This window comes from Salvelinus fontinalis, chromosome 35 (assembly GCF_029448725.1).
Source record: "Salvelinus fontinalis isolate EN_2023a chromosome 35, ASM2944872v1, whole genome shotgun sequence".
In the NCBI taxonomy this organism is placed as follows: Eukaryota; Metazoa; Chordata; class Actinopteri; order Salmoniformes; family Salmonidae; genus Salvelinus; species Salvelinus fontinalis.
In genome coordinates this window covers 12,514,737-12,542,679 of record NC_074699.1, presented here as the reverse complement: position 1 = coordinate 12,542,679, position 27,943 = coordinate 12,514,737, and the positions used below count along the sequence as shown (strand labels likewise).

At 41.2% G+C, this 27,943-nt stretch overlaps 5 protein-coding genes across 9 annotated transcripts; 3 read left to right on the top strand and 2 right to left on the bottom strand.

Moving 5' to 3' along the window:
* Positions 1-8,803: 8,803 nt before the first annotated feature.
* On the top strand, positions 8,804-10,204 carry LOC129834327 (pleckstrin homology domain-containing family F member 2-like). The gene has a single exon (XM_055899218.1). It carries the CDS (start codon positions 9,050-9,052, stop codon positions 9,929-9,931), a length of 882 nt encoding a protein of 293 aa, XP_055755193.1. The 5' UTR covers positions 8,804-9,049; the 3' UTR covers positions 9,932-10,204.
* Positions 10,205-11,413: 1,209 nt separating this feature from the next.
* On the bottom strand, positions 11,414-15,352 carry LOC129834330 (protein C19orf12 homolog). 4 transcript variants are annotated; one of them, XM_055899223.1, is made up of 3 exons: positions 15,252-15,352; positions 14,389-14,562; positions 11,414-12,903 (listed from the first exon to the last, which is right to left on the bottom strand). In XM_055899223.1, exons 2-3 carry the CDS (start codon positions 14,546-14,548, stop codon positions 12,638-12,640), a joined length of 426 nt encoding a protein of 141 aa, XP_055755198.1. In that variant the 5' UTR covers positions 14,549-14,562; positions 15,252-15,352; the 3' UTR covers positions 11,414-12,637. The 4 variants fall into 4 exon arrangements, with proteins under 4 accessions (XP_055755198.1, XP_055755197.1, XP_055755199.1 ...); XM_055899222.1 differs by lacking the exon at positions 15,252-15,352 and adding an exon at positions 15,153-15,245; XM_055899224.1 differs by lacking the exon at positions 14,389-14,562.
* Positions 15,353-16,794: 1,442 nt separating this feature from the next.
* Positions 16,795-21,577, bottom strand: zgc:162297 (uncharacterized protein LOC555865 homolog). Of its 2 annotated transcripts, none has more exons than XM_055899220.1 (6): positions 21,410-21,577; positions 20,681-20,763; positions 20,361-20,541; positions 20,062-20,212; positions 19,732-19,859; positions 16,795-19,009 (listed from the first exon to the last, which is right to left on the bottom strand). In XM_055899220.1, exons 2-6 carry the CDS (start codon positions 20,744-20,746, stop codon positions 18,819-18,821), a joined length of 717 nt encoding a protein of 238 aa, XP_055755195.1. In that variant the 5' UTR covers positions 20,747-20,763; positions 21,410-21,577; the 3' UTR covers positions 16,795-18,818. The 2 variants fall into 2 exon arrangements, with proteins under 2 accessions (XP_055755195.1, XP_055755194.1); XM_055899219.1 differs by lacking the exon at positions 21,410-21,577 and adding an exon at positions 20,836-21,368.
* LOC129834329 (tumor protein p53-inducible nuclear protein 2-like) lies at positions 17,283-18,706 on the top strand. The gene is made up of 3 exons (XM_055899221.1): positions 17,283-17,409; positions 17,616-17,751; positions 17,868-18,706. The coding sequence occupies exons 1-3, from the start codon at positions 17,283-17,285 to the stop codon at positions 18,094-18,096; spliced, it is 492 nt and encodes a 163-aa protein (XP_055755196.1). The 3' UTR covers positions 18,097-18,706.
* A 233-nt stretch (positions 21,578-21,810) lies between the features above and the next one.
* On the top strand, positions 21,811-26,852 carry LOC129834326 (G1/S-specific cyclin-E1-like). Its single transcript, XM_055899217.1, has 12 exons — positions 21,811-22,026; positions 22,526-22,573; positions 22,763-22,850; positions 22,956-23,015; positions 23,229-23,398; positions 24,101-24,236; positions 24,695-24,841; positions 24,943-25,038; positions 25,298-25,432; positions 25,656-25,767; positions 25,901-26,058; positions 26,171-26,852. Exons 2-12 carry the CDS (start codon positions 22,560-22,562, stop codon positions 26,285-26,287), a joined length of 1,233 nt encoding a protein of 410 aa, XP_055755192.1. The 5' UTR covers positions 21,811-22,026; positions 22,526-22,559; the 3' UTR covers positions 26,288-26,852.
* Positions 26,853-27,943: the final 1,091 nt, after the last annotated feature.

Genomic DNA, 27,943 nt, shown 5'->3' with positions numbered 1-27,943 from the left:
TTTATAAACTTGATCTCCACAATCAAAAAAACATCTAGACATTATCTCACATTTCTTTTCAACTAACATTTAGTTTTCAACAGCGGGGATTTGTATAAACCTTGCTGTCTGGCTCTCTGGCATTTACAACATTGTTTCAATATTCAAATTCGATCTCCAACTGTTCCATAGTAATGAACATGTCATGAGTAGGGACGAGACAGACAGGCAGGCAGTGTTTCTCAGTCAGTCGAAATCATGAATCAGCTGGCATCATTATTATGGATATAAACAAAGAAATATCAATTGGTAGCTAGTTAGTTTACAGGTTTTCCACTTTCAGTTTGAAGTGATTGTGTTAGCTGTGTTGTTGGCAAGCTCCTCTGAACAACAGGGTCCTGACTAGTGAGCACATTTTCTATGCCAGGTGAAATTGAGCCTCATTAGCTCATTTTTATGGATGTATCCAAATAAATGTCACTGGAAAACAGCTTAAACAAATGCAAACGTAGCTACTTTGCTGTTATTCTGGCTGCAATTTTTGACGTGACTATGAGTTAGCCGTAGTTGGCTAGCTAGCAAGCAAGGGTTAAGAACGTTGCCAACCAGTATGGCAACGGAACATTTAGAATGAACGACTGGGTCGCGTCCATAGCTACAGAACAAAAAGACTGAACGACGGGGACGCTTTCTCTGGCAACCGAACCGACAGAACGAAATACCAGCCGGCTTGGGTAGCAACCCTAGATTTGTGTTGGGACTATATCTTGTAATAGTATTAATAAATTCATAAAAATAAAGTTTTTAATGAAAATATGTCAGTCATTATTTGAATATGTTGGTAACCTGTTGTATAAAAGTGATAATGCCCTCAAAGCAGGTGTTTGACGAATATATCCTCTAAACACCGGCTTCGAAGGCATTATCACTTAAATATGCCGCCACATTGCCTAACTGTTTTCAGTTGTGCAGACAAGCTAGCGGCATAGCCTAACTAGTTATAGTTGTCTCATGATTGGATATGTCTGTTCAGGTGCACATACAGTCTCAGAGTGATAAGCAGGCGGAGACGTTCACAAATGGCTTTCTGAAGAACAGTTTACCGGGTATGAGCGAGAAGGAAATAGGCGACTTCATGCATCGCGAGGCGATCGGTTAGCTGCTCAGATAGCTGATGTTTAAAGTTAATATAAGTCTCCAGCTTCAGTGATTTTTGCAATTCGTTCCAGTCATTGGCAAGGAGGAGGTGTTGGCTTTGGGGATGACAAGTGAGATATACCTGCTGGAACGCGTGCTACGGGTGGGTGTTGTTATCGTGACCAGTGAGCTGAGATAAGGTGGGGCTTTACCTAGCAAAGACTTATAGATGACCTGGAGCCAGTGGGTCTGGCGACGAATATGTGTGAGGGCCAGCCGACGAAAGCATACCGGTCGCAGTGGTGGGTGGTGTATGGGGCTTTGGTGACAAAACGGATAGCACAGTGATAGACTGCAGAGTAGAGTGTTCGCCGAAGTCGAGGATCGGTAGGATAATCAGTTTTACGAGGGTATGTTTGGCGGTGTGAGTGAAGGAGGCTTTGTTGCGAAATAGGAAGCCAATTCTAGATTTAATTTTGGATTGGAGATGTTTAATATGAGTCTGGAAGGAGAGTTTACAGTCTAGCCAGACACCTAGGTATTTGTAGTTGTCCACATATTCTAAGTCGGAACCGTCCAGAGTAGTGATGCTAGTCGGGCGGATGGGTGTGGGTAGAGAACGGTTGAAAAGCATGCATTTAGTTTTACTAGCGTTTAAGAGCAGTTGGAGGCCACGGAAGGAGTGTTGTATGGCATTGAAGCTCGTTTGGAGGTTGGTTAACACAGTGTCCAAAGAAGGGCCAGATGTATACAGAATGGTGTTGTCTGTGTAGAGGTAGATCAGGGAATCACCCGCAGCAAGAGCAACATCGTTGATATAGACACAGAAAAGAGTCGGCCCGAGAATTGAACACTGTGGTACCCCCATAGAGAATGCCAGAGGTCCGGACAACAGGCCCTCCGATTTGACACACTGAACTCTATCTGATAAGTAGTTGGTGAACCAGGCATGGCAGTCATTTGAGAAACCAATGCTGTTGAGTCTGCCGATGAGAATGTGGTGATTGACAGAGTCGAAAGCCTGGCCGGGTCGATGAAGACGGCTTCACAGTAGTGTCTTTTATCGATGGCGGTTATGATATCATTTAGGACCTTGAGCGTGGCTGAGGTGCACCCGTGACCAGCTCAGAAACCGGATTGCACAGCGGAGAAGGTACGGTGGGATTCGAAATGGTCAGTGATCTGTTTATTGATTTGGCTTTCGAAGACTTTAGAAAGGCAGGGCAGGATGGATATAGTTCTGTAACAGTTTGGGTCTAGAGGGTCACCCTCTTTGAAGAGGGGGATGACCGCGGCAGCTTTCTAATCTTTAGGGATCTCGGACGATACGAAAGAGAGGTTGAACAGACTGGTAATAGAGGTTGCAACAACGCCGGTGGATAATTTTAGAAAGAGAGGGTCCAGGTTGTCTAGCCCAGCGGATTTGTACGGGTCCAGGTTGTGCAGCTCTTTCAATACATCTGCTATCTGGATTTGGGTGAAGGAGAAGCTGGGAAGGCTTGGGTACGTTGCTGCAGGGTGGCGTGGCCAGGAGGAAAGCATGGCCAGCCGTAGAGAAATGCTTATTGAAATTCTCGATTATCGGTGGTGACAGTGTTACCTAGCCTCAATGCAGTTGGCAGCTGGGAGGAGGTGCTCTTTGTCTCCATGGACTTTAAAGTGTCCTAAAACATTTTGGAGTTAGAGCTACAGGACGCAAATTTCTGTTTGAAAAAGCTAGCCTTTGCTTTCCTGACTGACTGCGTGTATTGGTTCCTGACTTCCCTGAAAAATTGCATATCGTGGGGACTATTCGATGCTAGTGCAGTCCGCCACGGGATGTTTTTGTGCTGGTCGAGGGCAGTCAGGTCTGGAGTGAACCAAGGGCTATATCTGTTCTTAGTTCTACATTTTTTGAAAGGGGCGTGCTTAATTAAGATGGTGAGGAAATTACTTTTAAAGAACGACCAGGCATCCTCGACTGATGGGAATAGGTCAATATCCTTCCAGGATACCCGGGCCAGGTCGATTAGAAAGGCCTGCTCGCAGAAGTGTTTTAGGGAGCGTTTGACAGTGATGAGGGGTGGTCGTTTGACCGCGGACCCATAGCGGATGCAGGCAATGAGGCAGTGATCGCTGAGATCCTGATTGAAAACAGCAGAGGTGTATTTGGATGGCAAGTTGGTCAGGATAACATCTATGAGGGTGCCCATGTTTACGGATTTAGGGTTGTACCTGGTGGGTGAGAGCTCGTTTATTTGGTCAAAACACCTTTGCTGTTACTGTCACTAATCTATGCCAATCTTCAGGACCTTAATTAGCACTTCTATGGCACAATATACATAATCCTGTTGATGTAATCATCACCAATGTTTTTGCGTGTGTGAAACAGTGGCCAGGTCCAAAAGCCCCTTGTATGTAGGCACCACAGGAATCCTAGTGCAGGAGATAAAACGTCTTCAAAATCATCACAAAGGAGGACAAACTGAAATGTTTGTACGCCACATTTCAGTAACTTTGTTTTGGTACCCGTTCAGTCTGCTGTTATTGAACTGTTTTTCAACTGCCAAACTGACATTCAATTTACTGTCTTATCTCTCCTTTTTCTGCAGTCATACCAAGCGAAACAGCGTGTTTTCCGTGAAGATTGATGGCTTTGTCTCCCATATCTACGGCAGCAAGTTTAAACTCCGCTCAAGCGAACAATCAGCAAAGGAATTTAAAGTTAAAGGAATCCTAGACCTATGATGGTGTTGATGGAGTACAGTACCGCCTGTGCAAATGACAATGATGAGTGACGACCTGACCTGCAACTGCAGGTGGAGAAATTAGACTGAACTCAGAGACTCAAAGTACAGAGAAGTAAACAGCTCCTGTCAGGATCTATAATAAGGACTCTCACCATCTTCAATTCTTATTTTCAAGTCATACGGGAACCTCAGCATCTGTTTTGGATGCAAGCCCTGTTCTATAGTATTTCGTACTGTGGCAAAGACAGGAGACCTGACAGACTCAAAGCAATCAAAAAATAGTTGTGATTAGAGAGCATTTGTGTTGGTATTTTCCTTTTTTGTAAACGTATCCATTGATGGGTCAATGATTTTACATAATTGTAAATACATTATGATCTGTCTTCAGTTTTGAGCAACACTGCCTATGTCCACAAGGTGGCACTAAATCAATCTGCTTCCTCAATGTATGCACAAAAAACGTATCTATCTCCTTGCATTTTTGTCAAATTACAGGTTACATTTTCTTGATTACATAGGTTGAAGTAACACAATGAGTTATGATATAATGATACTGCTATGTGGATGCTGAAAATGTGCCTGTCTTTGGTATAAAAGATGCTTAATTTCCCAGTCATTTGGGAATTTCCTAGTTGGCCAACATTTTCTGAGGAACCTGTTGTATTTTGTTGGTTTGTCAATTGAAGTGACATAGGTACTGGTAACATTACTGACCTGAATTTTTCAATTGGTAGTTGAGTTGAATTGACAAGTAGGTCTCTTTTATTGTTGGCTTTTGGATAGCTCATATTCATTTTTTTTATTAACCATGAGTGATTTTGTGAATAAGAAGTTTTTATGGTTTAACAATAATGAAAATAGAGTGATTCTTTTTTTTTTTTTTAAATCAATTTAAAAGACAGCATTTGCTGTCTGTTTTGTAAAATATTTTCACATTTTATTTCCCTATACATTTTCCCAGTAAAAAGCCTATCACTGTTCTAAGTAGTGTGCTGATGCATTAAATATTTCATTGATCGGGCAGGGGGGGGTATGAGACAGACTGGAAGCGAAAAACTAAACGTCATCACTTCTTCACTGGGACTTCAAATATGCTTTCTGTTCTTTCTTTTCACAAGGTGTAAGGGGCTGGTGTATCAGTCCATACAATGCAACATGTACGTCTATGACCATGTTTGATGCTGCAAAAAGCATACATATAATTAAAACCCTGTATGTTTAATATTCAAGTCCAATGTTTCTTGCATGCACGTGCTATGTCGATTTGTACAGCCCTGGTGACTTGGCATTCTACGCTAAAGAATACCCATACTGCGACATATTCTTTTCCCTCATAAAAACCACAGGATGCACAGTAACCAGATTTCACAATAAAAAAAATTCTACATCTGTATTCTTGTAAAGCGCAACGCTTGTTGGAAAGCTGTCGTCTTTGTCATGGTATAATGGTCAGTAATAGTATTCCTTGAAACAAACTGTACATTCATGTCGTGTCTTTTTCTACTGAAAAAAAATACAACCTTATTAGCTGTATTAACTCTTAGCACCTAGTTCAATGATGCACATCACAATTACATTGTTCACTCATTATTTTGGTGAGATGGAGATGGTTGTGTTTAAATGGCAAGTTTGTGCGTTGGCTTTTTTAATCCGCTTGTTCCATCATAGCGTGGCCTGAGAAGACACCCCTACTGAAGGAAATCCCTTATGATTGTTTAAATTGTGATGACATTACATTTTTCAGGCATTATTGCTTCCGCATCAGAAGTTGGTCTTCGTGTAGGCCAATATTTAAGTGTAATGCCCGAGAAGCGGTGTTAATATATTGGCACGTGCTGTTAGGCCTGAGACAAAGTCGATGCAAGCCGTGCCAATATTTCCTACAAAGACACCGGCTTCGACGGCTTTATTACCTTCATACAACAGGTTACCAACATATTAAAATAATGATTTACATATTTTCATTAAAAACATTATTTTAATTAATTTATTCATAGTATTTATTTCTTCCACAATAAATAGTCCCAACACAAATCTAGGGTGGCTACCCAAGCTGGCTGGTCAATTGTTCTATCGGTTCGGGTGCCAGAGAAGCGACCCAGTCGTTCAGTCTTTTTGTTCTGTATCTATGGACGCGACCCAGTCCTTCGTTATAAATGTTCGATTGCCATACTGGCTGGCAATGTTCTTATCCCTTGCTTGCTAGCTAGCCAACTACGGCTAACTTACAGTCACATCACACATTGCAGACCGAATAACAGCAAAGTAGCTGCATTTGCATTTGTTAAAGCTGTTTTCTAGTGACATTTATTTAGATGCATCCATAACAATGAGCTACAGAGGCGCAATTTCACCTGGCATAGAAAATGTACTCACTCGTCAGGATACTGTTGTTCCGAGGAGCAAGCCAACAACACAGCTAACACAATAACTTCAAACGGAAGCTGGAAAGACTGTAAACTAGCTGCACTTCATTTCGTTTGACCTTTTTTCAATTGAGAGTTATTTGTATATATCCATAAAAATGATGCCAGCTGATTCATGATTTCGACTGGCTGAGAAACACTGCCTGCCTGTCTGTCTCGTCCAGACATGTTCCTTACTATGGGACAGCAGGAGATCGAATTCGAATATTGAAACAACGTTGCGAATGCCGGAGAGCCAGACAGCAAGGTTTATATAAATCTCTGCTGCTGAAAACTAAATGTTAGTCTAAAAGAAATGTGAGATAATGTCTAGATGCTTTTTAGAGTGGAGATCAAGTTTATAAATTGACTGGCTGGGCTGATGAGACAGTGGATTGTGCGGTCAGATGGAACAGAGTAAACAGCCATAGATTTAGCGGTGGTAACTTGTGAAAAAGGCACCGGCTGAATGTGGTTTTAACCAATCAGCATTCAGGATTAGACCAACCCATTGTATAACCTAGTTTAAACAACATTCCATAAGAGTGATCAATCAAGAGAATACTTTCTCATACTACCTGAAACCTGATACTCTGTTTAAGAATATTTGTGGTTTTCCCTGGAGCGAAAATCTGATCAACATACAGCAACTATCATTTGTATTTTTCCATTCAATGCTTCTTGTCAATTATAGCAAGTACATTTTTTTGTTTTTCAGTTGTAACCATTATCTAGTATCACGAACCATCATAATTATATTCCTCTAATTTATAGCCATGTGGTTTATTTCCTATCGTTACATTGTTATTAATATTTCTGTCTAAAGCTGGAATCCTAAACTGCTACATAAATGTTTGAACCTATAAATTAATGATATACTGTGAACGGGGTATGGTAGTAGGCAGTGGTGTAAAGTATTTAAGTAAAACTAATTTAAAGTACTATTTAAATATTTTGGGGGGGGTATCTGTACTTTACTTTACTATTTATATTTTTGCCAACTTTTACTCTTACTTACTACATTCCTAAAGAAAATAATATACTTTTACATTTTCCCTGACACCCAAAAATGCTCGTTACATTTTGACAGGAAAATGGTCCAATTCACACACTTATCTAGAAAACATCACTGGTCATCCCTACTGCTTCTGATCAGTTAGACTCATTATACACAAATGCTTGTTTGTAAATTATGTCTGAGTGTTAGAGTGTGCTCCCGGCTATCCATCAATAAAAAATGTAATTACATTTTGCCATCTGGTTTGTTTAATATAAGGAATGATTTATACTTTTGATACTTAAGTACATTTTAGCAATTCCATTTACTTTTGATACATAAGTATATTTAAAAACAAATACTTTGACTTTTACTCAAGTAGGATTTTACTGGGTGACTTTCACTTTTACTTGAGTCATTTTCTATTAAGTTATCTTTACTTTTACTCAAGTATGACAATTGAGTACTTTTTACACCCCTGGTAGTAGGTGCCAGGTGCACCGGTTTAAGTGTGTCAAGAACTGCAATGCTGCTGGGTTTTTCACTCTCAACAGTTTCCCATCTATATAAAGAATGGTCCATTAAAAGGGGGTGCAACTCAATATAGGGAGGTGTTCTTAATGTTTTGTCCACTCAGCCTCAATTCGTCAGGGCATGGACTCTACAAGGTGTCAAGCGTTCCATAAGGTGCTGGCCCATGTTGACTCCAATACTTCCCACAGTTGTGTAACATTGGCTGGATGTTCTTTGGGTGGTGGACCATTCTTGATACACACGGAAAACTGTTGAGTCTGAAAAACCCAGCAGCGTTCAAAGGCACTTAAATCTTTTGTCTTTCCCATTCACCCTCTGAATGGCACACATACACACTCCATGTCTCAACCCCTTCTTTAATCCGTCTCCTCCCCTTCATCTACACTGATTGAAGGGGATTTAACAAGTGAGATCCATAAAGGATCATAGCTTTCACCTGGATTCACCTGGTCAGTCTCTGTCATGGAAAGAGCAGGTGTTAATGTTTTGTACACTTATACCCATTGATTATTGAAGAATATAACTTAGAAATTCCACATGAGCTTAGTTCAACTGTTGTTTTGTATTCCAACATTTGTAAACAACGTAAATGTAAACAAACGCTGTGTAGCCTCAAAACATGGTTAAAACTATCATTTTGATAGCATGGATGGTCAGTCCTTGCATCCATAACCCTGTCTATGAATTTGAGAGTGTTTACATTTCTCCAAGGCCCGTCCCTCAGCTTTTTACCAAAACTGTCCAACAGTTTTTCTCTGTGATGTATTAATAGTCCTAGAATTAGCAATAGTTTTGTTCACTGTAATTGAATAGGATCTCTACGCTCTGAGTCACATCCCATCATGTTTGGCAAACTGGTATTGCCCGTTTTCCCTCTTTCTATTTGCTCTCTCTATCTCTCTTTCCCCATCATGTTGTTTTGGAACTCCCCATGCAATGCGGCTCAACAGGAAATGTGATTTGCACATATAAAGGACCTCTCGTGCCAACTCACTCTTCAATACAGAAACTACTATTTGACACTGACAAAACATATGGTGGTCAGACGGGAACTAAACGACTTACTACCGAGACACAGACTGTTGCAGCGTAAACAAGATAGAAATCACAAAACAGAGTAAAAGGTCCATTTAACTATTTTTCACAAGCCATTTATTTGATCATTAGTGACATAGGCCTACCATTTCGTCTCATAATGTAAATAGAAATATATATTTTTTGTTATTTCCATTTTGTTAATTTCCTGTAGTATTGTAATCTAGCTCATCATGGTGGACCAGCTGGCTTTCACGCAAGAGAACAGAGAGCGGATCCAGGCAGTGGAGAACTCCTTTGGTCCCTCTGGGAGGTCCCTGTACAGACCTGACCGGGTCTTGATAGGCGAGGGGCGGCTGATGAAGCTGTGTCGACGCCACCCCCAGCCTAAAGTATTTTTCTTGTTTAATGACATTTTGGTGTACGGTAGCATCATCCTTCATGGACGCTGGCACAAGAACCAGCATGTAATCTCCCTGGAGGATATCCAGCTAGAGGACCTGGAGGACGGGGTCATCATGGAGAACCAGTGGCTGATCCGCACACCACAGAAGTCCTTCTATGTGGCAGCTGCCTCCGCTGAGGAGAAGCGTGCCTGGATGAAGCACATTGAGGACTGCAGGTCCAAGCAGCTGCAGCATGCCGGCTGCCAGCCCGGATGCACCTTCGCCACCACCTGGATCCCTGACCGGGTGTCCGCCATCTGCATGCGCTGCTCTAAAACGTTTCGGGTCAACAAACGTCGCCACCACTGTCGTCGCTGCGGCTTTGTCGTCTGCAACGCCTGCTCCAAGAACCGGGCCGTGATCTGCCACATCTCTACTAAGCCTGTGAGGGTGTGTCGACTGTGTCACCTCAGTCTCCAGGACCATGGGGAGCTGACTCAGGATGAGGTGCATCTTCGGGGGGACAGTGATGGGAGGAACTGCTCTGATGAATCTGAGCTGGTCATGCCCGAGTACGAGGCGACTAGCGACGATGAGGCGGATGAGCGGGTACAACACCACGCACCAAGCAAGTGGGTTGAGTGTCACAACTCTTGGTCCCCATATAACTATTTAAAGCCGGACCATCGAAGTCTCAAGCTCACTGGATTGTCAAGTCACTTGACTTGACTTGGTTGACAATTGGACGATGTGAGAGGACCCTGAAAAGTATTTACTGAATGAGTATGTGGTGAAGAGCGCCAAATCAAGACGATACATGATCACATGTAATCATAAATATTGCACAAATATGAACACTAATCCTAATCATATAATGTATGCATTGGATCAATATATTCCTGATAATAATATATACCTTTGAGTGTTTTGGGGGGCTTATTTTTGTTATCTTTCTGATAAAGGTTAACCTGTAGTATTCATTGTTGACTGGCCATTATGCATACACGGAGCATCTTATTTTACATGAAACACATTTCGCACTGAATACTTTCATATTCGTCCTGTACTTATCTTGTTTAAAAAAAGGCATGTTGACTACGATAATGTGCCTATATTAAGTGTACCTGTAATTGTAACTCTAAAATGGCAGCAATAACTATACCTCTTTATTTATCACATTCACATCAACCATTTATCTTGAAATTAAATATTTTGATAGCAACCTTTTGTCATCCTTGTCCTGAACACCTGGTAAGACTGCTTATTGACCCCCAAACAGCTGTAATCAAACTATTCAGTGCTTAGGTGTTACAAAGTCCGGCAGACACATGAACCAGTCCTGAGGCAACAGGTGCAGTAAATAAGCCTTTAGAGAAAGTTCTTGCGTCACTTCATTTTCCTAACTCTAGTGTTGTCAATGGCAATACTCAGGCCAACTGCCAATGGCATTTTTAAAAAGAACATATTCAAATGCAACATGTCAATCATTAACATTTTATAGGCATTTGAAGCAAAATTAGTTTAAATCATGCTCTCTGGTTTCTGAAAAGAAAGGTCTAAAAAGGTTTTTCTATGAAGATATAAGACTGCTCTCACATCCCAGACTACCAATAAAGTGGTGATGGAATATGATATCTTGTGACTTCAATCCATTTGAATTTGAAAAAGCTGCTAAGACACTGTTTCTTACTAAGCCATAGGTACAAGACTGACAACCATCTCTCAGAAACGAATGACATAACTTCGAATGAAATTTCCCCTCAAGATTAATAATCTATCTTTCGCTGTCGGATGTTATGACAACCCGCGGGTCCAAACTTGCTTGCAAAGAAGGAACAAGGAAACATCTAGAAAAACTAATGGGAAAAGAAACCACAGTGGTGTCATAACAACCTTTGCACATACTTCAAAAAGTGCTCTGATATCTTAATAAGATTCTAGTATTATTCAAAAGTCTACATTTGAAACATTGAGGAACTATATTACATCCCGTAAAGTCTCGGAAACCCAGAACAAAAAAATCTGGCGAAATTGCGTCAGATGAGATATGTTACGTGCATACATCTGTCCAGGAGATGACATTGCGTAGCATTGTCTTCCTTCTCTTACAAAGAATGTGTTAAGTGGTTGAATTCTCCTCACGAAAATGTCAGTTGATTCACTGAAACAACATGTTTTCTGGCTTAATCATGTCATACTAAAAGCATGTGGTGATCATACAAGTCACCTTTATTCTTTATTTCATTTCTCATGATTTTCATATAAACACTTTTGTACAGAGCACTACAAGATTTTCCCAATTAGTTAATTATAGGACTAGGTGGGACTTATCACCATTATGCGCCAGAAATATCAAGGCCGGTTTCTCAGAAGTACTCATCTCTTACAATATTCACATTGCATGAATCACTTGAGATGCCAGGCACACTTACAAGAGGAGTGATCAGGGTCCTTTTTTCATCGTCTTGCATTTGTTGCAAATATTGTAAATTATAAATGCCCAACAATATTCAATGTGTACATTTCAGTGCAAAATATCGGCAACAAATTACGCACTACAATATAATTCAGAGATAACATTCAGAGATAACAATTTCTCATCTAAAACAAAACAAACTTGTACATTAAAGTGCCATCCTGCCACTTTTCCACCTCATATTCATCATCTCCAAAACCATAACAGTGTCTAAAACAGCGCATTTCTATGATCTGTGGTTAAAAAGATAAGAAGGTGCTAAACAAATGCTTCTCTGTAACATCACATGGTAGCATTAAAAGAAAACAAAACAGTGATTTTCAAAACAGTGGTTTTCAAAACAGTGATTTTCAAAACAGTGATTTTCAAAACAGTGATTTTCAAAACAGTGGTTTTCAAAACAGTGATTTTCAAAACAGTGGTTTTCAAAACAGTGATTTTCAAAACAGTGGTTTTCAAAACAGTGATTTTTAAAACAGTGGTTTTCAAAACAGTGATTTTCAACAAGTTTCTAGCCAGAGGGAGGGTATTTTCTTGCTCCTCACATCACTGTGAATCTCCTAGTGCCTGAAAATCACTGTTTTTAAATATGTTTTACTTTTGATGATGTCATTTGGTAGAACTTTTAACTTCATATTTGTTTCTACAAAACGTAGAAATGTGCCATTTTCACATATGTAGACACTGGTGTTGTGCTGGAGATGATGAAAATTAAGTTAAAAAAAAAATTAGTGGCGTAATTGTCATTTAAGCGCTTTATCAAAGGATATTAAATGGACATGATCAGATATTCGGTAACATGACAGGTCTGACATGAGTCTCAATGTAACCCTCATAAGGCCTCTTTCCGTGAACCTACAGTATAAAAGGTTCTTTCAGTCTCCAGAAATAAGCTGGAGTTGAATTTGAGTACAAATGTGTGTTCTAAGGAGTTTCTCCAGATATTCAGTCTGTGTGGATCAGTCCCCATATCTCACCTCTGCTCTTAGTTCCTTTGTGATATAACGGAGTAGGGCAGCAGTGACCTGCTCCTGGAGAGTACCATTCCCCATGACCAGGGCGGTCAGCTGTGCCAGGTCTGTCCAGTTCAGTGAGCCCAAAACGGCCATGATATCAGCATAGAGCCTCTGCTGCTGGTGGGGGGGCAGCTCCATGATGATCTGAGGGAGAGGTCTGAACTGTCCACTGGTCATCCACCATCCCAACAGGCCACCTACTGCACCACCTAAAGAGCAACACAAACAAGATCTGTGTCAGAGGATCAAGAGGGGAGAAGAGCTCACAGATTTAAAACACTCATGGTTATAAGATCTACAGAAAAGACAGAAATGCCAAAAGTGGAGGTGTGGCTGTTTATATTCAGAACCACATTCCTGTAAAGCTGTTGAAGAAATATGGCTACAGGTTAATCTGCCTCACCTAAAGCTCATTCTGGTGGGAAGCTGCTATAGACCACCAATTGCTAACAGTCAGTATCTGGATAACATGTGTGAAATGCTTGATACTGTATGTGATATCAATAGAGAGGTATACTTTCTGGGCGATTTAAATATTTACTGGCTTTCATCAAGCTGCCCACTCAAGAGAATGCTCAAAAACTGTAACTAGTGCCTGCAACCTGGTTCAGGTTATCAATCAACCTACTAGGGAGTTACAAACAGTACAGGAATGAAATTATCAACATGTATTGATCATTTCTTTACTAATGCTGCAGAAATTTGTTTCAAAGCAGTATCCAAATACATTGGATGTAGTGATCACAATATAGTATCCATATCTAGGAAAACCAAAGTTCCAAACGCTGGGCATAATATTGTGTATAAGAGGTGATACAATAAGTTTTGTAGTGATTCCTATGTTCTTGATGTGAAGAGTATTTGTTGGTACGCAGTGTGTAATGACGAGCAACCAGACGCTGCACTTGACACATTTATGAAATTGCTTATCTCAATTACCAATAAGTGTGGATTGATGAGGAATTGAAAAATTGTATGGTTGAGAGGGAAGAGGCAAAAGAGATGGCAAATAGGTCTGGCTGTATAACCGATTGGCAAATGTACTGCAAATTGAGAAATCGTAACTAAACTGAATAAAACAAAGACAAAACTACACTATGAAACAAAAATAAATGACAACGAATGATATTAAAAAGATTTGGAGCACCTTCAATTCAATTTTGGGCAAAAAGGCAAACTCCGCTTCATCATTCATTGAATCAGATGGCTCATTCATCACAAAACCAACTGATATTGCCAACTACTTTAATAATTTTTTCATTGGCAATATTAGCAAACTTATGCATGACATACCAGCAAAAATATTAGTAGAGTAGAGGCCTGAGGGCAGACACTTAATATGTTGTGAAATCTGTTATGAATGTATTGTAATGTTTTTAAAATGTATAATGGCCTTAATTTTGCTGGACCGCAGGAAGAGCAAGGCAGCAGCTAATGGGGATCCATAATAACTACAAATAGAAATAAACAGCCATATTTATCAAAATCGACCTCCCCACTCATAAGACAACATTGGCTGAGAATTATTCTACCCTAACGCCATACTTTATAGGCCTACCACATATACACAAAAAATCTCATAGCTGCACCCAATACAATAGGTTTGAGAAAGGATATGGCTCCACCTTGTGGTTGAAGTAGGGAAAAGCAGATGATGATCATAATTTCGCTTACTAAATTGATAGGATCCTTACCAACAGCAATCCCTGGGGGACCACCTAGAAGACCCCCTAAAAATGCAGTCCCTCCTGCCACTGCTGATCCTTTCCCAGAATTCTTCACTGCTACTTTTATCTGTTGATTTTCAGACAGGTTACAGCATAGTTGCATGACATCATCCATACGTGGAGCCATCGTAGCTGCTCTCCCTGGTGTGATGATAAGAGACACACTGAAGATCAGTTTGCAACCAAGCCAACTCATCGATCTCTAGTATACATCGCAAGTACAAATAGCCACTACCAATTTAATACTAGAAGAGATGTATGACTTGACTTCTGTCAGATATCCTGAAGACTAGGAGTAAGCCATCTTCTGGTAATGAACTGCATTACACTGCTGAGAGTAGCCTCTACCAAAACTAAAATAAACTATTGTTCAAATAATGTTATAGGCCCTTTTTACTCCAAATGTTGACAAAACCAGGAAACTATATTATAGTAATCAATTCAGTTATCATATTTAGCAGACAGAGACTGGGAAAATAACTGATGACTTAATGCAGACCATTGTCATTAGTCAAAAACTTCTCACACAAGAGATTCGAAATGCTTTTCTCGGATTTATGTTATAACCACAATAATAACGACCGCAGCTAATAATAATGATAATTATTCTTCCCTTCTGATATGTAGGCCTTTTATAATGGCGTAAGACGATATCGAAAAATAGAAGATAGTGTTAGCGTGTCATCATATGGCCATCAGAATTCTCTCTCCGTTAAAAGTCTGGCAATCACCTTTACATAACGACATAGTTGTCCCCATCCCACAGGACGGACTCTAACGTTGGCCTAAATGAAAATAGCCTAAAGTACAAATTGGTGGCGAATCCCTACCGTCAGATCTCGCACTTCGATGATGTGTTAATGTCTGTGTATATTGCGTGTTGGTAAAAACTATGACCGCGGTGAATGACGGGACATTCGTTTAGAACAAGCCCACATCCTTTTAAAACGATTCGCGGTTGTTTTTAGATGCACAATAAAACAAACATAGCCTAATAAATAGATCTCAGTGGGGCAACCTGGCATAATTGTCATTTACTCGGCAAATATTTGCAACAATGTTTCAAGAAAAGTCATTAATACACCCCTCCCCCCCTTTTCATTACATTGGTGGGGTTCGTTTTGCAGGGCCCGGTGCCCGGGGTGGGTGGAGATTTCTCTTAAGAATCAATAGAATTATCTAAAAATAACAAACTCCGCTCACACGGACCACCGGGCCATGCAAAACGAAGTCCACCACTGTTGTGAAAAGCAAACCGTTGTACATCTAAAAAATAAATAAATAATCTTCCACTCTAATGTATTCGGACGTCGGTTGAAACCAGGTATTTAAGTATGTTTCAAGTAAGGACACATTTATTCACTTGACAGCTAGTTATGAGGACAAAGGTTAGTTGTGCGCAACCTTCCGAAGCCCCGCCTTCGAGTTGGGATTTTTGTTTACGTTCTCCACCCACCATAGCAAAAGAGTTGGTGTTAATAAACAAGTCTGTATCAAAACAATTACAGATCAGTTATAGTTTCAAGCTAACCGTCGGCCACCACCTGTTAAATATACATTTGTGAGGTAAGAAAACAAGACATTGTAGCCTTCAACATTGTGCGAGAGGTTGTATCCTTAGCCTTAGTTCATGTGTATAGCATAGACTCTTTTCTTTAGCCTACTAACTTATCTATCCATTGCATGTTTTTATTGATTTCTACATCCCAAAAGGGTCCTATTAGGCCAACTTTTTAGTTTTGTAGACTACCATGTAATTGTAACCATGTCATGTGTCATTTTGTAAGTAGGTTGGGTTATTTGTTTGATTGTCAGTGAATTACGTAAATGCAGGTTCTTAATTATTAACTTGTTTATTGAAGAAGTTTAAACCCAATTAATGCCATACCAAGTTCACCCAAACTACCTTCCTATGTTTTTTAAGGATTTAATTGTTTTTATCACACATTTATTATATATTGAATAGGGCTAATGTAAGGATTGTCTTACATGTCTTTAAACTTCCAACTTCTGGACTTTTTGATGGCACACCAGAAAATATATGCAAGTGTATATGTAATCTCTGCATTTTGCACCTTATGAGCTAATTCTGTAGGGACACTATTGGATCTTCCCTTGCTGGCAAGCTGGGGTGTAGCTGTATATTGACAGTATAGGTTGACAAGTACACCAAGGCTGTCCAAGTCTAAAAGTGGATGTTGTGGTATTCTGTGTAGTCTATGACACCTTAAGCCTGAAAGACCAATACTGTTTATACCTGATTCTATTTTTAATAGGCCTATTTGACCAGAAATGTCAAAATACAATTATATACACTAAAATGTATACATATATATATTTTTATTTTTTACAAACCATTTGTTTTCACCATAGTTTGGCTGATTGGCTTCATATTCACCACATTCGTTTATTCATAACACATCTTAAAATTCAGACACAGGCTTGAAATGAGTTGCTGGTCAGAAAGGATGCCATGACCTCCAGTCTGCAGATAGCTTCCAAGGGGCATGCTGTTCCTGATTCTGCTGTTCTGGCAGGGTCATTAACCCAGGACACAATGTTAAAAACTAAAGGTCATAATGTAAGGTGTTGTTCAGAGTCTGCTTTCCGGGAAATTATTTCAGATCTATCTTCTGTCAATGTGGATATTAAACTACACATGCCTTTTCAGGTTCTGCTGTTTTCTTGCATTTGATGCAATGTTTTACTATGATCGGTTTTGCAATTTTACCAGTTTAGCAGTAATTGTAGCCGGTTTGCACATTTTTTTCCTTATGGGGGCAACATACTATAACACTATGTTAACTCATTTTATTTGCAGACTGCAATAAGAGGGCCAAGGGAGGCAAAACATATACACAATGATTGGAAAGATACTTGCCCATTTCCTTGGTAGCACAGATGGCGATTTTCCCACAGATGACAATGAAACCTATGAGGAGCTCATTGAGTTTGAGGAGGGAGGATGGGTCGTTATCAACATTCAAGGTAAGCCGATAATTTTGTTCACAGAGAGTTGAAATCACAAGTTAGTTGTTAAACTGGTATGGGCATTGTTGTCTGCAGTTACTTGTTTTGTAAATGGTAGTATTGTAATTATTTGGATAGTAGATCTAATGGTCACTATTAGAGGTCTCACTGGTGTTTTTCCTTTTTGGTCTCGGTTTAGTAAATTTGTGGTCTGATGTTTCCAGAGAACAACTCCCTGAATCCCCCTGAGGAAGACCCTTTGGAGAACCTGCTGATTGAGCATCCCAGTATGTCTGTATACCAGATCAGACACCAGCCTAGCGATGAGGAAGACTCAGATGAAGAGGATGCTTCTCCCAGGTCAGTTTTCATCCAGGGGATCCATCTACTGTAGTCAGTGTGATAACACAACCATTATCCAAGAGAAAGGAGTGACACATTTTACAGTTATTCTGTCCCCCCACCCCCCACTGCAGGCCTGTGCCAGTCAAACAGCATGTGTCCTGGAGGCTAGCTGCCTGGGGCAGCCCGCTTCCATGCAATGTCCAACTGCTTGCCATACAGCGAGCCAGGACTCGCATGGAGTGCAAGAAGCTGACCAGGAGTGCTCTCCAGAGACAGAACCTTGCCAAGATGCGCTTCTCCCCCTCTGACAGACGCTTTGGTCACTTCAAACAACCCTGCCAGCGTCTGTACAACTACTGAGTGTCTACTGAGTAACCACGCCCCTGTCTGAACCCACTTAACACACAGACCTTAGACCTATGACCCTGTGAATCTCTTTACCCTGATCAAGGGAACCCCCTTTGCTGAGTATGTTATTAACATACTGAGCCCAGTTTGAGAGTGAAATAGCCTTGAGTAGATGTGTGTGCATGTGAAAAGTATTTTAACTGGCTTGTAACGGCTAAGGCTTATGGCTCTGATGAAAACTTTTATGTAGTGTATAAAATGCAAAAGGTTTTAGCACTTGCAAATATGAATTCTATTGTATATAGAATACTTTTTTTGTATTACTTTGCGTGCCTTAGATTTAGATACGTTGTGGGTATATTGCTTTAAGGAAAGTTGATATGTTTCATAGCTATGAAAAGCTATTTTGTATATATGTGATGACACAAAACATCACTCTTGAGTAATTGGACCTCTTTTGCTATATTTGGTAAGGATTACCAAATAATGATGAAACACTGTTACTAATGTATGTTTTGTACTTAGTGTACTTAGTGATTCACTTTGTTTTTCTACATTTATTCCCAGTGTGGTGTATATTTAAATGTTAAAAGATGTTAAATAAATCTGTTTTGTTTAGGTATTATTTGTGTTTTATTAAATAGCATGAGACATAACTTCAGTAATTGCATGTATTATTACCACCAAATGTCATTGTTCTGCATTAAATTATTTTAGCAGCAAATTGGTGGATTTCATTTTCGAAGCAAATGCACCTTCCCCATGAACTTCTTAACGCTTTCTGGATGAACAGCATTTGCCCAAACTCCTCCCCTCTTGAAATGAGAGCCAATTATCATTGCACTAGCATCAAGGTAGTGTTCCACGTTGTCATAGGTCACTCCTGAGCCAATAAGAACTGGGAGTCTTACAGACCCTGCAACATCTGCAAATAGAAAAGAAAGGATTGTTGAGTAAATGTTTTGTGATGCTACATTATGCGTGAGCTTATATGAAACGAATACCTAAATGGTTGGATTTAGGAATGCATTGCAAGTGTCATGCATCATCTCTGATAAGTAAATGGTGAAAGTAGGTTCAGAGATGATATGAGAAAAACACATGAAGAAAGAGATAAATCCAGACTCTGGCAGCTCCATTTACCCATCTGACAACAGAGCCAGCCCAATGGAATCGTACTGGGAGACTGTAGGAGCACCTCCAAACTAGGCAGCAGGGTTGTGTAGCAGTCTGGCCTGAGCCTGCCTGTGTTTACAGCCTTCTGTGTAAGTCAGCCATCTGTAGGCTTTGCTTAAAAATAGCAGACGATGTTGGTGTCTATATACGCCAAGCAGGGCTGTGGCAGGCAAGGGCAGGACCGGGCTGTGTGCCCATGGTCAGCACAATCCAGACTCGGGGGACTATGAGGCTGCTCTTTATAAGGCTAGCAACGAGGCTCAGAGGCTCCATGGGCTTTAGGGCAGCTTAACCTCTGGGCTACATGAAAAACTAACGCCAGGAACTATATTCCCTTGCAAATGTAGGAAGTATGCAATAGACTGGTATGCAGTGGGAGTGGTATGAAATTGAGTGAAGTGACTGAACATACTTTGTGCGTATGTGTCATACAGGTCTGTATGTGCCAGAGAATTCAGAGACAGGACACACCTCTGAGCTCCATTGGATCTGCCTGAACCCCTGTGGCTGTTCCAGTGATGATGAGCCCGTCAGAGAGGAAAAACTCAGCTGCTCTGGCCGTCTCCACTATGCTCACATCTGAAGTCAGGGCATGGGAGCTAGGAACACAAACACAAATCAGAAAACATCCAATTACACTTACTACAAGTCAGAAAGGTTACTTTCATCTCATTGCAGTACCGTTTATGGATAATATTAGCCGCATTACCTGCATGTTGAAAACCTTCTGAAATACCATATCAGGACATCTAGGCTAGCCAGTGGGGTTGTCTGACTGGAGTGTTTTGAGCAATTGCTCACCTGTGCTTCTTTTTTATATCAGTGAAGACCTGCACATGTTCAGCCTTAATTTGCTTGCGGTATCGCAAAAGGTCTCCGGCACAGGCATTCAAAAGGCCTTCATCAGCAACATGTGAGAAGACGTATCCCTCTGCCCTGATAAAATCCATACCTTGGAAAAAGACAACAATGGAATAGGTAGCTAAACATTTGCTTTTCCCAACCTCTTAATACGGATCTTTCGATTAAACTAAGGGCTAGCCTGAAGCACTCTTGCATACATGTATTAATCAGTAATAAGCAATGCCAGCTGTATCAACCTGAAGCCAGTGCAACAGCAAGAGCTGAGCTGTTCGCTGCAGACAGGATCTGAACTCCAAGAGGCAGAGACGGACAGATCCCCCTCACCGCTGCACACACCGCTGTCATAGAGGCACACACCTCTGGTCCAATTGAGAATGTGTATGGAATGTCATGCATGTTCTCAATGATCAGCCCATCCTGTTCAAAAGATCAACAGACAACAAACAATTAATTTCCAGTCACCCTTGAGGATGAATATTGTGGTTTACATAGTTAGAGGCTACAGTATTAGTAACGTCAAAAAGTAAGGAGTTCTTGTGTTTTTGCTTATACTTACAATTCCCGCATTGTGATAGATTTCTGCCTCGTGGCATGCCTCCTCAATAATTTGAGGAATGGCCATGTTTCCTAAAGGGGTGCCTGAAAAACATAAATCAAAGTTAAAAACAAAAAGAGAGTAAAAAACGACATATGCGTCCCAATAATCTTTACCTGGCAAGGCTTGAACATGAATCATTCCAATAACCACAGATTTAGCACGTCCAAAGAGTTTCAGAAACTTCATTTTTGTTTCAAACCAGTTGCAATGTGGAGGCAAAAGTAGCTTTGAACTGAGACTCGTTCCCGTGCAGCTGCTAGCTTGATCACGTGCCTGGTCAAAGTGTAGGTTAATACAGGTTTCGATATCTCTGAGTGATGATCACCCAATCCAGTGTTTTTTTCGTGTGGCGCATGAAACATATTAAAACACAATTTTAACAGTTACGACTGAGACAAGACACATAGGTTGCAGATTAGCCTCCACCTTGTCTACATTTCCTTTATCTTCTGATAAGAAAACGTAAACGTATGAATTATATATGAAAGCATTAGATGGTGCCTAAAATGTATTTTACTAAACCTGCACTGTTTTTTTCTCCAACAAATAATTTGTGTAGACAAGAGGAAGGAGACGAGGAGGAAGCCACTAAACGTAGCTAATGCACCAGTGCAGAGCCGCGCGCCATCACCATTCTCGTTGAACAAATTGCGCGGCATTAATTTGATTTAAAAAATAATGACATACCTCTTGAATTATGGACAGTGAAAGTCCATTATGTCGGCTTGATAGAGAAACATTTTAAAATATGTCTGTCAAAATCGGCATAACGTCCGGATTTGCAGGTTTTTGAAAGGGACACAGTCTTTGTTTACATCCGTCTTCCCTAGCCACGCGGTACTTTGTGGTTCCGGATTCTAAGCACCGCCCCTGAGCTGTCGCCGCGCCGGCCACGCCTCCCTTTTGCCGGCAAAATGCAATATTTCTCACACCATTTTACTGTGTATTTCTCACACAACATAATATTTCAGATGATTTAACTCTTAACGTCTGAACAATTAGTGACTAATAATAATGTTCGTTGAAATGTAACTGCAAAGGATTACTGAACAGCGCCAAGTATTTAAATCACCCGCTCGGACCGCCCCTTACAATATGTAGACTGCAAGCAGTTTATAAGCCAAGGCGCAAAACTCATTGCGCCAGTACAGAACAAGTAGCTAGTCGAACTCTCAGCACAATTTTTGATGACAAACAGAGGCCACGAATCAAATAACAATTGAATAGCTGGCTAGTAACTTTAGCCATATTTTCTCTGATCCTTTCAACCAAGTGTGGACTTCTTCGCGGGGGAATATTTTTAGGTAAGCTGGCAAGAAATTGAATCATCTCTTGTTAACTAGCAGTCGTGCAACTTTTCAATCAAACTCCCTCAACGTGATTCGAAATTAACCTGTTAGTGAGAAGATTGTAAATATTCTGAATTTGGAAGACGACGGACAACATTGGCTGGCTAGTTGTTTTTGTGGGAAAGCTTATTAGAGCGGGTGAATGGAAAATGGCATACTTGATGGCTCGGCCATTTTCTGGCCAGGTTCTCTCTAATTTAGAAGACATTTAACTAGTTTCCATCGACTGTGTGTCAAACTGTTAGGTTTAGGTGATAGTGTGGAATCCGGTGTCAATATGCGTGGTTTTGTGACAATTATTGCAGTATTTCATATTGTTTGTCGTCCTTTAACATTGTCCCACTTCCATTTGCCCGCGCCCAGATCTTTTGACGAGTTGGCTTTGTGAGACTTACGTGGGGGGTTGGTTGTGGTTATTAGCTAAACAAATAAAATGCATATTTCATGTTTCCAGGCTCTATACATTGGAGGGATACACGTGGGATATAATGCCAAGCAAAGGGTAAGTTTCAGTTTTGCAGTTTGACCTAGTCTTGTCAATGTCGCTAGCTAGGTGACGGGAGAAAAAGTTGTCACGTTAACAGGTAGCTGGCTAACTAGCCGCAGCTTAGCTAGTTAGCTTGCAATAACTAACGTTTCTTACCATTTCAGTAGGACGCATATCATAATTCAATATTTACTGTAATTTCAGGGAAAATGTGGAATCCAGGACAATTCATCATGAGCTGCCCAAGGAAACTGCATTGAGATCCAATAAAAGAAAATCAGACGTTGCTGTTGTAAGTTCTTGCGATCTGCGTTTTGCTACTGTAACGAGATGGTTGCCTGGCTGTCTTTTTTAAAATGGTTTATGATAATGAACATTCTCCTTATTAAATCCTCAGTATTTACAAGACCCAGATGAAGTGGCAGAGATGACGAAAAAGAACCAGTGTGGAACTTTGGTGACTATATGCATTTGACTATTTCGTGGCATTCCCTTGCAGACCATGCATTTGTTGGATTTACCTTACACACACCAGGCACAATCAGGACTGCTCAATAAATGACAATTGTTGCTATCAGTGGCACTGTCTCAGAATCCTCTTCATGCTGTTTATTTTTATCAGTTGGTCAACTTTCTTATCCTCCCCTCTTCTTATCCCTCTTCTGTGCAGGCGTGCTGGAATCCTGAGTCGGTTCACACGATCCCGTGCAGGCGGATCCCCACGCCTGACAATGAAGTCGATCAACCAGTTGCTTTGAATGCCACTGGGTTTTCTACTCAGTACACCTTCAAAAACATATTTGTCACCCCCACCAGGTCTTCCCCTCTTCCTGTGCTATGGTGAGTCCCTTCTGGTATCTGGGACAACGTGGGCAAGATGCAGCGACGCTGCTAAGTAACAGGAGTGGTTATTTGCCACATTTTATGTATGATTTTTATTGGGAGATGACTTGAACTCATACCTTGAGCTCTGCACTTGCGCGGTCTAAGGCCAAGCATTATGATGACCAATGTGTTCATCTGTTTACATTTACATTTTAGTCATTTAGCAGACGCTCTTATCCAGAGCGACTTACAGTAGAGTGCATACATTTTATTACATTTTACATACTGAGACAAGGATATCCCTACCGGCCAAACCCTCCCTAACCCGGACGACGCTATGCCAATTGTGCGTCGCCCCACGGACCTCCCGGTTGCGGCCGGCTGCGACAGAGCCTGGGCGTGAACCCAGAGACTCTGGTGGCGCAGCAAGCACTGCGACGCAGTGCCCTAGACCACTGCGCCACCCGGGTAGCAGGTGTTTCACTTGAATGTAACACACAATGTAGTCCTTACCACTATTGTCTCAGTGTAATCTGCTGTTATAACAATGGCTATATATCCCTCCTTTGATACTCTTATGTGTACCTGTATACTGTTTCATCTTAAAGTTCTGTGTTTGCACTCTGACTCTCTAGTTGCGGGATTCTTTGTTTATCCCATTGATTTGATAAATACAAATGAACTAGACGGCAACCCTCTGGATATGTTTCTCTGTAGCTGGGCAAGCAGAGACGACGTATGGAACAACCTGTTGAAGAAAGACGAGACCTATTCTCGAGACATCCACGTCATGACGAAACACCCACACCTCCAACCCAAGATGAGGGCTATTCTTCTCGACTGGCTAATGGAGGTTTGTAGCGTCCTCTGTATCAAAGTCCTAGACTAAATTCCTTTCCCACAGTATCTGCTACTTTGATCAAATCCCTCATGTTACTTGATCAGTGTCATCCATGTTTATCTTAAGGTGGTGAGTGGATTAGTTTTAACAGTAGATGTATGACCCCAGTTAACTGTAGTTAGTCTGTACAATATTAGCATAACCTATTGGAGAAATGGCTGTCAGGTGATGTGTATTAGCTGAGCTCTAACAGATTCTACCGGGAAGCATAGTCTGCTGCACAACTGTGCATTCAACCAAAATGTCTTTAGCATTTAACCCAACTTCTCTGACTCAGCATTGATCTTAGTTGGATCGTTTCAAACCTATGGTATAGGGAACTATGATCAATGCTCTTACACTGGGAAATCTTCCATAGCTACTCTGTGATATTTACTTGGAGTTGTGTTCTCAACTCTTTTCTCTCTCAGGTGTGCGAAGTGTACAAGCTACATAGAGAAACCTTCTACCTGGCTCAGGATTACTTTGATCGGTTCATGGCCACACAGACCAATGTTTTCAAGTGTACACTACAACTCATCGGCATCTCTTCTCTGTTTACAGCTGCGAAGATGGAGGTAGGAAGAAGCCTCTTCTATGACCTGCGTTAAGGTTTCTTCATTTTATATATTGCGGCGCAAGTTTATTTTAAACATGTTTACTACTGCTTCTTTTTCAGGAAATCTACCCTCCAAAGGTGCATCAATTTGCCTATGTTACTGATGGTGCCTGCACTGAGAATGATATCCTATGCATGGAGCTAATCATTATGAAGGTATGCCTCTCAAACACTTTACGTCCCGGTGGTTTTCACTGGGTCACAAATCCTTACTGTTGTCTGAAGCTTGTTGAGCCATGAGCAACATTTAGCCATTACTAGTAAAAACTACTACATATATTCCTAATGGTAGTTTCTGTCTAACTTGATAGGACGCATGTTTCTTTTGTCTCCTAATATCTGATCTGGGGAACACTTCACTGTGGAATGAAATCCTCATGTGGCTCTTGTTTCTACTGTGTCCCCCTTTGTTCAGGAGCTGAAGTGGCGTTTGAGTCCCCTGACGCCTGTGTCCTGGCTAAACATCTACATGCAGGTTGCCTACCTGAAAGAGTCCGAAGAGGTTCTCATCCCACAGTACCCGCAAACTACGTTTGTGCAGATTGCCGAGGTAAGGTTACAACTGAGTTTTCCCGCCACTTGCATGTGATTCATATGTGTCTTGAAACAAAATACACAAGATCAACGAGGCAAAATATCATGTTAATTCTCACAGATGTGTGTTATTGCTTATACAAGTTGGATTTGTAAGACAATGGTTTCCCATTTCCTCCCCTTAGAATGGCTCATTGCCTCTGTGGAAGTACATATGTGGTGTTGTGCTCTCTCTATAGCTCCTGGACCTCTGTGTGTTGGATGTGAAATGTCTGGAGTTCTCCTACGGGGTGCTAGCTGCCTCTGCCCTGTTCCATTTCTCCTCGCTGGAGCTGGTGGAGAAAGTCTCAGGTAGGGTGTTTCATTCTGAAGCTGTTCAGGTCAATCAACATCTTCATTCCAACCACTGAGTTATAGTGGTTTGGTAGACTTGCCGAAGGCGTCTTTAGCCCTAACCAGATCTCTTTTGTCTTGGTCTGTGCAGCTCTGAAGTGGTCTGATGTTGAGGAGTGTGTGAGGTGGATGGTCCCCTTTGCCATGTCCATCAGAGAAGTGGGCAGCTCAGCCCTGAGGACCTTCAAAGGAATCCCAGCAGACGACATGCATAACATCCAGACCCATGCTGCCTATCTGGACTGGATGGTGAGGGCATTTGTTTGTATGGTTTTCAATCAATGTCCTATACCTATGTGTGGCATTGTTTCTTGTGTGCAATTGCAGCCTGTATTGAGAGCTCTGTTGGTTTCTTCTTTAGGCGAAGGCATGCTCCTACCCACAAGTGGATGTAGATCGCAGCCAGAGTTCACCTATACCGTCCGGAGTGCTCACTCCGCCCCCTAGCAGCGAGAAACCTGAGGGCACAGTCTCTTGATTTCCATTGGGTTAGTATGGGCACGGGCTGAGGAAGTCTCAAGACGGGACCAAGATATTGTAGGTTTGGGAGAAATCCATGGCCTTACACACGCTCACATGATTTTTCTACATGCGTGCGCATGTTTTATTCCATGAGTTGTTTTGGTGCAAAGGTGAATGGCCGTTTTTGGATGTCTCTGCCTTTTTGGGTGAGTGACAGTTTTTAATTGGAGTGATGCCAAGCTGGACCACCTGCCAAAAACCCAGAGCTGTCACTGGCTCTGAGTGCTGCTAAAAAAGGTGGACTCGGCTTGACGGAACAGTGGATGGGTGTATGTGTGTGCTGCTAATGCTTGCCATTTTGAGGTTTGCTTGTGGGACCAGTAGCTCTGCTGCCAAATTGGACAAGTGGAACAGCCTGCATCAGAGGCAGAAATATGGATTGTATTTAAGATTTTATCTCCAGTTCTTTTCTCACGTTTGAGTTTTCAAAACAGTCATACATTTGTGAAATGAGATGCTGCTACTTTATATCTTATTTTTTAAATAAAGTCACTGTCGCAGACAGCTTTTATGTTTTACAATGTTGTGGGTCTTTGCTTTGGCCAGGGACTGGGATTGTAGCCTGGTTGAACAAGCCTGACTGTTGTGCTCACTTGTTTTAATGCAAGTGAAATGGTTTGGTGACCTCAATGATCAGGCTGATTCCACCGAGCTACAGGGATGGGTCAACATGTATGTCGGCCGTGCGCAGTAGATCATTGGCTGGTTGGTGAATGTTTCAAACATTTTTCATTTTAATAGTATCACAATGGAAATGAAATAAGAACTTTTGTCATCACCTTTAAATGTGTGATCCATGTGGTTGTATTTTGAAATTGTCAAATCTCTGCTGGATTAGAGACACATGCACAATATGACTTTTGTAGGTGTAACTCATACAAAAATATAGAGCGGAGTTGGATGTTTCACAGGCAATGATGTGCATCTACTACTTCATTAGTGTTCATGCTTCTCAATGTGGCCGTACCCTTAGGTGCTCCTTTTTAACGCCTTAAAATAAATTACTCCCCTGTTTTTTGAGCTTTTCTCATCGGTGCAACTCTCTCAACGTGCTCGGGTGGTGAAGGTCGAGTCATGTGTCCTCTGAAACATGTGCTTAACACCCGCACAAGTGTGTCTGCGGAAACCCCTTTCAACGGACTACAGAGGTCAGCCTGCAGCTGCCCGGTGATACAAGAAGTCACCAGCGCGCGATGAGCCAAGTAAAGCCCACCCGGCCAAACCCAGACAACGTTGGGCAAATTGTGCATTGCCCTATGGGACTCTCCCGATCAAAGCCGGTTGTGATACACCCCGGGATCGAACCCAGGTCTGTGGAGAAGGCTCTAGCACTTCAATGCAGTGTCTTAGACCGCTGCTCCACTGTGGGGGGGGGGTGCCCTAAGCCTTCCCAATTTTATACTTGCCTCTTGCAAAACTAAAGTTTATACTGAAAGTTGTTCAAGTGCATAACAAGACTTAATGTTTTAGCAGTAATTTATAAGCACACGTTTCTATAAAATATAAATCGCTAGAAACAGCTGCTTTTCTTTAAACTCACAAAATATTGTAGAAAGGTAATGGATTGGCCACAAAGGTGACATCTGAAGTGTTGCATTGGGCTAATGTAAAG